Raw genomic sequence first — 12,173 nt, 5'->3', positions numbered from 1 at the left:
GCGTCATATCTGATTATCCTTAGTCCTTAAAAAATCCTTAATCAAAGGGTGCAACATTGGAGTATTTCTTTAATAAAATGTTTTTTTTTCACATGAGAAAATTCACTCAATATATTGATCGTTAAAAGTTTGATTATGGAAATATTGGAAATTAACTTATTTTATGTAAGGTGGTTTAAAAAAATCAATTTTTTACCTTATTCCATAGAATAAAACCTACATAATACATAATTAATGAAAAACTATTTTTAATTTCATTTTGGCAACTTTTCCACCCCCTCCTGTCCTCCTGCACCCCTACCATGCGCAAAAATTTATAAAATTTTATAGGATAACTTCACATATTGTTCTCTTTCTGGTAACTGCCGCTATCTCAACAATTGTAGATACTCAACCATCAAAGTACATCAATATTAATTAATTTCTAAATGGCACAATTTTACGCCCACAAAATTTAATATGTGGAAAACAAAGCCACTAGTGGTTTTTACTTCGTCATTTAAAGATTTAAACGGAATTTTCACGGTTAGAGTTGCGGTTACAACCACAATACACAAAAATTCGAAATTGAATTAGAAATAAAACAAATTATTTGCCTCATTGCGTTTCCTTTGACTATATGCGGTTTTTTTCTTCGTTACGAAATGCAGTTTCAAAAATTCTTTCGAAAGGTACGCTTGTTATTTACATTAGATATGGAAAAAAATAAAATTTAAAGATTCAGAGCACTGATTTTGAATTGCTAGAAACCGATGCAGAAGTGTTTAAATTATTGCTACTCTGATGAAGTGGTGAACTAGTTCATCAATTCCTCGTTCATTAATATGCACGTTAAATTAAAGTAATTTTTGTTGCTTCTATTGCTGTGGTGCCTTTCTTTTAACCTAATGACCTAATCCAAGCAAAATTGTTTTACTTAATAACTACCTTACCAATCACTTATTATCGATGAAAACGCCTTCGTGATTTTCGTCATGAATCGCATCATTACAAAGATCTTGTCTACAACTACACAATTAAAATTTCCCACAATGACTGTTGGTTGTACCAATTACATTATTTTTTATCGCGATAATTCATCTGCATGCCGACGCCGGAGAAAACAAAGGCAAAGTCAGCACCAAGCTGAACGAAAAAATCTTTCCACTCTACTGCGTGGCAATTCTTTCGCAACTCAAACCAAAACAAACAATATAGGTACTTGATGTTATTAGTTACTCGTAAAATTGTTCATTCAATTTCGCCAAGTAATTATGCAGAAAAAGAAATGACTCGGATCAATAAGCAGATCAAATCTAACTATTTCGTGTAGTACAAACTGCATACAAAATCTTTAATTAATTTTGATAGCAGTATTTTACCTGACTTGAAAAGAAAAGATTCCTAATCCTATATCGTTTGGGATGATTGTTACAGGATTGTTTACAAGAAGCTCAAATGGAAATTAGTATAAGTCCATAAATTATGCATTTTCGCTAGTGAAAGAAATAAAATGATAGCGACAAATATCGAATTTCTGTATTCGGTGAATACCTATATAGCATCACTCCACATCTCTGAAATTTACTAACCGAAAAATCTCAAATAAATATGAAAAATTTTGTAAACGAATATAATAGAAGCTGTCGGTTTTTGGTTTTTATTCATAGGTATCCGCCAAAGACCAAAGCCAATACTATTTTACTATTTTTGTGAATGAATCGGTTATCAATGAAATTACATATTTATATTTTACTAAGTGAAACAAAAGTTTACTTACCGCCAAATTTTGTGAGGGTGTCCGCACGCAGCTTATACCTGGGGATTTGTTCCTCGAGTAAGCTAATGATTTCAACTTCTGGAACTGTTTCCCCACTGCAGACCTCTGTAAAGAAAAACAAAACCGTATTAAACGTTATTATCGGCAGCAATGAGAAACACACATTTCCACTTATACTTCTCTTATATTACAACTGTTCATAAAATCGATCGATTCTACACACAATGGGAAAATGAAAAACAAAAACCGCCGCATTATTATTGTTCTAGTTACAGCAATAAACATAATTACTAGTAGTACGAAACGTGGAAAAATAATAAACTGTTAAAATTTAATTTCGTTTGCGGTAGTATTACAGTACTAGCTCTTACTATAGTTTAAAACAACGATTACAGTAGACGTATACAAAATTCAATCGTTTTACTACCCGCTTATCAAATTAGACGGTTCCATGCTTTTTTCATTGTCGTTCTACATTTAAGTAAGACTCTATTCCAAACTTGAACTTCATCAATCTTCAAATTTATGTTCATAAACACACAAAAAACCGTTTCTCAGTAGGAAAAGTTTGAAAAATGGTATCTAAGTCTTTATTAAACGACTTGTATAGCCTTTCGCAGCGCAAAACATCCTGCATTTTGATTTCGCACGAAATGAAAATCATGCATGCTCAATAATACGTTACACAGTAACAATTACAATTCGCAAAACAACACACTTCACAATATGCGTTTAGTGAAATGATTAAATAGTTCAAATTTCTGCCGACCGGTTTTATGCCAAACTTAAATAGTAGTCTTTCGTTCTTTTGGTCCTTAATGGATAATTGTACCCCGAAAGCTTCCGATAAAAATTTGTAATAAGAACGCGTAAGTACATATATTTATTTTTAAGTCTGTACAGTTTAAAATACTTTTTAAAAAAATATTCTATAATATTTACCAAATATTCTTATCAGACAAATACATATTTTCAAAATGACGAAAAGAAACTTAAACAAATATTCCGGATGCATTGACAAAGGTCAGAAGCCGCATTTTTATCACATAATCATTATTATCTTTTCCTATCTGTGGTAACGCAAGTTCTTACACATTCATTCATTTATTCGCACTTTCACTGCCCAACTCGGCAAACCGTATCGTGCACATGTACAACAGGTGCATATGTAAAGTCCTTTACGAAATATAGTTGGTAAAAACAATAGAGAGAATCCTTAAAGGAAACGCCATAACGCGTCATTTCCTACACAATACGAAACTATTTTATTATTCGCGTTTTCATCTGATATTAATCTCCACCTGCAACTGCAAACAGCAACAAACTGTACTGTACACAATATATAATAGAAAGGTCAAAATCGTTACATTTTACCGTGTAATTGGATTGGTGCAGTAACCTTTCACGATTAAGGAATGCTGAAAGAGAGGTGCGGAATTTTACAAAAAAAAATGTGATATGTAATAATAGGAAGAAAATATGATATCATAACTAAGCCAAGAAATCACAAATTTGAATCCAACCCTGTTTCTATGTCTCTCTCGCAAGTTTTTCTTAACAACAGTGAACTCCTAACAAATTTTGTCTAATCTCTAGTGATTCTAGAGTTATATACAAAAATCTGTTTCACAAAAAGTAACCATTCTTTCTGCCACAATTCAAGATAATTTTAAGACATAGCTTATAACCAGTCAGGGCTGAATGCCCAAAATAACAGTAAAAACAATATCAAAATTTGAGATTTTAAAGACAGGCAGGAAAATCACCACGATAAACAAGAGGAATAATATTGCAAGGTATCAAAGGCATACAGAAAATTTGAAATTTTAAAAACTCTGAACTAAACTTAGTTGCTCCAATCAGAAATCCAATCCATAAGTACAATAGAAAAACCAACAATCTGACTTAACATTAACGTTTTTACGTTTCATACCGCAATTTCCTATTGAATTAGAAAAATTTGGCGTAAAAAGCAAAGTTATTTTTCATAAAAACTGCGAGTTTCCTATTTATATAGTAAAACAGACCATTCAAACCATTGTGAAATCATAAGAAGAACACAATATAATTCCACAGCTAACAAAAACATGTCTTCTATAATTCACTTAATTGTAAATAATTATTATTAGTGAAAGGAATTCTGTAAAAACAAATTCTTTCAGAATTCCTTTTACATAGAAGTCAAACGCGTGACGAAGTGTCTGAAAAATTCAACAGTTACTTGATGGAGAAGCAGGTTTCATTTTAAGTGGAAAAGCGAGAATATCCATCATTGATCAGTAGTTTTTGAAGAAAACCATGATACCATCCATGAGCATCTTTTCATTTTATGTAATCTATTTCAACAAAGGTAAAAGATTCTTAAATAACATTCGTCATTAGTTCCATTTTTGACCTAAAGACTTAGCATCGACTTCAAGAACTACGTATTATGTTAAAAAAATTATACCCAGTTAAATTTTCACTGCAATTTTATTTCAAATAAGTTACCCCCTTTCTTCATATCAAAAATCTGCCCTTATATAATGGCTAATAAAAAGGTGAAACGTCTAATTATGAAAAAATATATAAATTCTGCGAAAATTTATCAAGTACGAATTTGTTATCAGCAAGAAATATATCGAATCATAAAAGTCTAATTGAAGGCCTAGTAATAGAAAATAGTTTTACGTAATAACAAACACGTATCTAGATAGTTGTAATTTTAATTAAAAGTCAAACGGTATCTAATATGCTGTAAAAGTAAAACATACTTCATTATACATACTGGTAATATCCAATACTTTACTATAAATACAGGTAAACTGATAGTTGTTTATATGTATACTTTGTTTATATTCCCAAGAAATACACACCTTTCTTCATGTGGAAAACAAACTGTATAAACACAAATTTGTAAATTTACAATTCGCTAATAACAATTACCTACAACTGATCACGAAAAAACAAATTGATAGTTAAATTATTATTTTCTTTAACTTCTCAATTCACAATTTCATTTAGCTTACACCAAGAAAATGAAAAGTTATTATAAGAAAATGAGTAAGTGCGAGCCTTGAGCTAGAATTCGATTTAAAATATGATACTTCATACTGCAACATACACATACTCCTATAAATATGATAATGTAAATGTAGATTATATGATCAATTAATGATACACGCGACATAGGTAGTAATTATCATTAATAAACTTCTATTTCTATTTTCGGATGGATTTTAAAGAAGTTACCTCATACTTATTTGTACTTTTAAACAAACGTGTACGATACCTATCATTTCTCTTTACTTTAAATATGTTTGTATATTTGTTTAAAAAATTTTCAAGGCGCAAAACACTTAAACATTAAACCGGTCATTTTCCCAAAGTCACCTTTAAAATTACATATATTTATTATGTAACAAGAACAAAAAATGAAGACTAAAGGTACTTTAGAATTAATTGAGAACATACATCAATATTAAGGATAATACCTGATTCTTATATACCACACAGTTTTTAGCTGATAAATTTATAATTACAGCAGTTAAGCAATTATTATTAGATAACAGAAAATTCCAAAGGAAATTGTGTGTTCATCAGCAATTTGTAAAGAAAAATACACGAAATACCATCACTAAAACGCGAAAGAAAAAACAACAACATTACCCTACTTTTAGAAATGATAATAACACTAAGTACACCACCAAAGAATTACAACCAAAAGAATTGAAATCAAATTCGGTAAGATACTAAAAGAATCTTAATTAAAAGTTTTGAAACTGATCTCTATAGATCAATTTTGTTTATATATATTTGAGAACAAGGAAAATTCATTACTTGGAAAAAATTTAACAGGGTCAAATTCACAATCATCAGTTCTCACAACAACTAAAATACATCTTTCTTGCAATTTTTATTGTGTAACAGGTCCAATACCCTCGTATAACAAATAGCGTTCGAGCCAAAGACTGAGTGCCAAACAAAATGAGTAACAAACGAAACGCAGTTCCAAATAGTTTGCGCTTTTTTTAAAATGACATTGATACTCATGTGGATACTGGCCACAGAACACAACGAACAATCAGATAGGTACATTACGCACATAATCATTACATGTAAATACTTATGCTTTTAACACACGTATATGTAGGTAACAATAATAATAACAACAACAAATGTAACAGTGGTACGTCCTCTATATTGAAATAAGCTTACGTCAAATTCTATTTGAAGTTAGAATACACGGCGCCTGGGTCACGTACATTTGGGAGAGGTAACATTGCTTCAAATTTTTTTTTTATTAATTAATCATTCATCGTTGTACGGGTGCGAAACATGGACAGTGGGAGCGGCGGAAAAGAAAAGGTTAGAAGCGTTCGAAATGTGGTGTTATAGGCGGATGATGAGGATATCGTGGGTAGAAAAGGTTAGAAATGAAGAGGTATTGGAAAGAATAGGAGAACAGAGGACTCTATGGAAGTCAATAAAAAATAGGCGAGATAGGTTGGTAGGACACCTTCTCAGGCATGAAGGTCTAGTCAGAGACATATTAGAGGCAGAAACAGGAGTTAGGAGGGGTAGAGGTAGACCTAGATTAGATTACTCTTCGCAAATAGTTAAGGATGTGGGCTGTTCTAGTTTTAGGGAAATGCGAAGTTTAGCTCAGGATAGGAAAGAGTGGAGGTACGTGTCCAACCAGTCTTAAGACTGATGACCTTATAATGATGATTTATCATATTACGATAAAGTACTTACCTAAACGTCACATTTAAAGCAATCTTTGGGTTAAGTATAAGAAGTGGAGTCCCCTTAGTTGTTATACACTTGAACCTCGATAACGTAATAACCCCTATAAATTCATAAAATTTTGTGTTCCCTTCCCCTCGGAGTCCAAAACCTCTATTACTTAAAATAAAAACCCTCTATAACTTAAACGAATAATTTGGGCATCGCATCTCAGTAAGCAGTGAAAAGTGGTTTGAATCGGGAGAAAGTCTTCTACGTAAAAGACGAAGAATTGCTGAATTTCCTAATTGAGAAAAATGCTTCTTGTTTACATGGTTTAGACAGTGTAGAAATATGTAAAAACATTAGTGTTAGTGGACCTATACTAAAGGAAAAAGTTGAAGAGTTTGCTAAGTCACTGGAAATCCATAATTTTAGAGGTTAAACTTAAACCCTTAGCAAGTACAAACCTAAATAACTCAAATTATTTTACGTTTCCCTTGGTCTTTATCTTATCAAGGTTCTACTGTACCTTCCTCAACCTCACGCCAAAATTTCTTAGTAAACGAATTTCTTTCCAGAAGTAACCACCCTATAATTTAGTGCTTTTGAAGTGCTCCACAAAGAACTATTATTACCAACATCCAGCTTTCACACCTACACCGAAAAATGCTCAAAATTAATAAATATGTTTGTAAGATATTATTAGTGCAAACAAAATTTCTCGTTCTTGGACCAAAAAGTACCAAAGTTGACAATACTCCATCCAGAAAAATAACAACTTTTCACGTGTATCCGAACCTATATATGTATACACCGGTAGCAACCAGAAAATTAGTGACTAACTATAATTTTGTTTGTAACGTCAAGGAATCTTACTCTAGTATTAGCAATATTTTTCAAACCTATTGATGTATTTTAAGCAGTGTTCTTTCGGTGCAGGTGTAATAGCTAAATGCTTGAGGGACTAAAACATAATTTTACAACGTATCGGATATAGTTACCCATATAAGTATAGTAATTCTTCCAGAAGCACTTAAGAGGTACTAAATTATAAAGTGATTACGTTCGGAAACAATTTTTTAGCCGTTACTAATTCTCATATAGAGAATGGGGCAAACAATAAATTAGCAGTAAAACAACACTAAATTTAATCGTTTTGCGATTTTGTGATGTGGGTGTCTAAACTTGACAGACATTTGGAAATTAGAAAAACTTTTTGCAATCCTATTTTCAGAAACATCGAAAAGATCCAAACCTGCTTCAGAACGTTACTACACATAATCCCAAATACTTACATAAGCAATATGAGATGACAATAAAGTTTTTAATAAAGTAAATAATATAATAACAATTTCGAAAGTCGGTCCTCACGATAAAATTCTCAATAATTGTACATACATCGAGGTTTAGCAAAATATAACCAATGTTAATTATTTGGCCAAAATAACCCTTACATGGAACCTCGTCAATTTACATTCTTCAATCTGTAATGTTTAAAGCAGTTTTTTGGTATTTTAAAGTTATGTACGTATCATATTTTGGCTGACATGAATGTTTGTCTATCAGAGGCTGTGATACAATTTAGAACGGGAGCGATGATAAAATTAGAAAACGACAACCTATAATAATATTGACCTGAGTTCAAAAATTTTAAGTACCTACTGCTCCAAAAATAAAAAATGTACCTAAAGTATTGGCACATTTTGAAACTAAATTGTTGAAATCTATTAATTACTCACCACTAGCAATTTCCATTAAACACATATATTTTATACTTTTTAGAGATACTTGAAGTAAATACCTATAGCTCAAGATTAAAAATACACTAATAATATACTACCATATGAACAGAGATCAAGTCATATGGTGATTGCTATCGCTGTTATCAGTAGACATCATTTACATAGTCGTTTTATAAAAAATCAACTTGTGACATAAGATAATACCTAATGTTTGTCTTAAATATATTACAATGTAAAAAATTTGCTTCTGTGGTAAACTCATCATGCTCTTTTTTTTGATCACAACCAAAAGGCAGAAGAAGTGTAAGCCTTAAAGTCAAGTCTCATAAATTTTCAATTTTTATTTCCCTCCCAGTTTAATCCGAAAAGGCCATATTTTAGCTACATTATATGCAGCGTTACGTACCACTTTCGTTAATCCTTTTTTACCGACTACAAATTTAGAACAAAGATGCAAACGTTCTCAATCAAATCAAAAGATAAAAATCCAACTCACCACAACTACACTAATTGTAGACAGAGTCGAGTAACATAAAACTACTTTTGCGTATGCAAAGCACAATGCGATTTTCAAGGTGATAACTTCTAAAAGAACATGAGCCAAATAAAATAACCAGAAGTGACTCAACGTGTGTGCAATTACGTTTTTGTTACTCAAAATCATTTTGTTTTTTTTTTATTGTTGGAAGCAAATTAAAATTTTCGCCAAGAACTTCGTAACTCTACAATAAAATGCATAGCAAAAGAATAGAAGTTTTAACACAAAATTTCCGAAAAAAACAAATTAATTACATTATGTTTAAATAATTACTATTACTTTCGAAAGTAAATTGCTGGACATACGAGATCCTTGGCTGACGTTTAGCTCTCTACATGAAACTTTAATCGCAAAAAATTAAAAAATTATAAACCCTTTAACANTAATATAAACGTTAAATTTTATGCATTTCTTATTTAAGAGTTCTATTTCCATCGGAATTCACAATTACCGTTAGGTACAAATCCTTACTGATTATTATTTGCAATTTTGCAATAAATTATAAGCTTATGCCCCAACATCCACTATATTTTATATTTTGCGTTTTTCGCCTTTACTAATTTTGGAAAGTGACCAGTTTGCTTTCAAAATTGAAGTAGATCAAGAATCATCATATTTTCCAGCATTTTTTCGTGAAAATTCGTTATTACCAGAACAACAATCTATTCAACGAACAAGTTACTTTAGGTGTATACATTATTTCTGTATTCTTAAACACAAATGTTAGAACATTCACAAATAGAAAAAGGCACAACTACAATCTATTTAAAAAAAAATTAAAAACTTGCAAAATTACCGATTGTAAAAATAATAGTTCTAAATATCATACTAATCCTACACCAATTATAATCGTCAAATTTTCATAAAATCAATAACCCCTCTGACGTCTCTAACAATCAATCACGAACAAATCGCAAATGATGAAGTGTTATTGAGGTCGTATTGTTGATTTATCTGTTAAATCATCAGAAAATGCAGTTGCAGTGTAAATTAGGCTTTTATAGATATATTTCTTAGAAATATATAATGCAATAAACGGATTTATGACTTCGCAGTATAATTAAACTATTACAGTCTTGATTGCAAACTTCTTCAAAGAACAATTCATGTTTCTTCCAATTTTCATTAATTTTATTACATGAGGCAGAATAGAAATTAGCTTAGATGTGACATTCATATTAACACAAAGGGTTGGTAGTGGGAAAACCCAATAAAAGGTTACATTCAATTAACACGGAAGAATTACTACGTATATATAAACATCAAAACCCAATTCTGGAGCATGGACTAATTTAAATTCGCCAGCAACATCTAATACATTTTATCTAGGCTTCCTGAGAATATATATATATAATGTTAATTAATGTATCTTTGCCCCCGATCGTTTGCAGATCAATAAAAATCAATAAAAAATCTTACTTCGATATTCCTGCCACCATGATACCACATGCGTTGCTAGATTTAAACGCCGGTACATTTTCTTTTAAACACTCTCCAGTTTTTACAACAGCAAAATGCACGAATTTACATTAAACATTGTCAGAATAAGCAAGAAAATTTACTTTTATACGTACGCTCATTTTTTCTTAACACATTACCTCCCTTTTACCAAAAAAAAAAAATCAAACAAAAAGAAAATCCGTTTGACCTCTCTTCTAAATTTGCTTTCCCTCTAATCGATTTTATTTCAAAATTGCTCTTCGTCGCCTGATTGATGTTACACGTCAACAAGAAATCTGACGGAAATTACTTATAAGTAGTCAATTATTTTGTTCTTTTTATTCACATACTCACATTAAAGTAATTTAGCCGCTAAGTACCTAACGTTTAAATCGAGAAAATGAAGGTCAAATAAAACGATTTCCCTAAGAAGAGGAAATAGATAAATATAATAATGTGCATATTACGAATAAGAAAACCGTTTCCTTATTATTTTTTCAATTTTGCATATCAAAATTATTACATTCTTCCAAATTTCTAAAATAAAATTGAACATTTCGAAACAAAGAAATTTAAAAAAATAAATAGATAATTAAAAGTTGCAGTTGCAAACACAATTTTAGCAATAATACATATATATATTCCGATTTGGAACATTTGAATTAATTTCATTCGATGTGAAAGATGAGAAACCAATTTTAATTACGAAAAGTAATCAACTATGCAATAATGCCAGTCTAATTGAATAAGTACGAAAAACAATTTCACAACTCAAATAATAATAATAGGTGTCTGTAAAAACGTCTCTTCCAATTAATTTTTTTATTAGTTATATCCACATTCAACTGTCCTGAAAAGATTCTCTTCTTCGACACCAGCTGCGCGATTGACAAAATGATGTCCCAATAAAAATTACGCTGCTTTATTTTGAACCGTTACCTTTTGAATCATTCACCTCATACTTATTTGTACTTTTAAACAAACGTGTACGATACCTATCATTTCTCTTTACTTTAAATATGTTTGTATATTTGTTTAAAAAATTTTCAAGGCGCAAAACACTTAAACATTAAACCAGTCGTTTTCCCAAAGTCACCTTTAAAATTACATATATTTATTATGTAACAAGAACAAAAAATGAAGACTAAAGGTACTTTAGAATTAATTGAGAACATACATCAATATTAAGGATAATACCTGATTCTTATATACCACACAGTTTTTAGCTGATAAATTTACAATTACAGCAGTTAAGCAATTATTATTAGACAACAGAAAATTCCAAAGGAAATTGTGTGTTCATCAGCAATTTGTAAAGAAAAATACACGAAATACCATCACTAAAACGCGAAAGAAAAAACAACAACATTACCCTACTTTTAGAAATGATAATAACACTAAGTACACCACCAAAGAATTACAACCAAAAAAATTGAAATCAAATTCGGTAAGATACTAAAAGAATCTTAATTAAAAGTTTTGAAACTGATCTCTATAGATCAATTTTGTTTATACATAATATTTGAGAACACGGAAAATTCATTACTTGGAAAAAATTTAACAGGGTCAAATTCACAATCATCAGTTCTCACAACAACTAAAATACATCTTTCTTGCAATTTTTATTGTGTAACAGGTCCAATACCCTCGTATAACAAATAGCGTACGAGCCAAAGACTGAGTGCCAAACAAAATGAGTAACAAACGAAACGCAGTTCCAAATAGTTTGCGCTTTTTTTAAAATGACATTGATACTCATGTGGATACTGGCCACAGAACACAACGAACAATCAGATAGGTACATTACGCACATAATCATTACATGTAAATACTTATGCTTTTAACACACGTATATGTAGGTAACAATAATAATAACAACAACAAATGTAACAGTGGTACGTCCTCTATATTGAAATAAGCTTACGTCAAATTCTATTTGAAGTTAGAATACACGGCGCCTGGGTCACGTACATTTGGGAGAGGT

General features: G+C 30.7%; 1 protein-coding gene across 4 annotated transcripts in view; it reads right to left on the bottom strand.

Annotated features, from left to right (window-relative positions):
- LOC108744371 (trafficking kinesin-binding protein milt) overlaps positions 1 to 12,173 on the bottom strand; it is a 37,001-nt gene that overhangs the window by 10,091 nt on the left and 14,737 nt on the right. For all 4 annotated transcript variants that reach the window (XM_025976341.1, XM_025976337.1, XM_025976340.1 and 1 more), the window contains exon 2: positions 1,760 to 1,864. Coding sequence is in view for 3 of the 4 variants with exons in the window: in XM_025976337.1 (XP_025832122.1) it covers positions 1,760 to 1,864 (105 nt within the window). In the remaining variant the exon portion in view is untranslated. The remainder of the gene's footprint in view (positions 1 to 1,759; positions 1,865 to 12,173) is intronic.

The sequence above is a fragment of the Agrilus planipennis genome, unplaced genomic scaffold (genome assembly GCF_000699045.2).
Source record: "Agrilus planipennis isolate EAB-ADULT unplaced genomic scaffold, Apla_2.0 scaffold17, whole genome shotgun sequence".
NCBI lineage: Eukaryota > Metazoa > Arthropoda > Insecta > Coleoptera > Buprestidae > Agrilus > Agrilus planipennis.
This window is presented reverse-complemented; position numbering and strand designations above follow the sequence as displayed.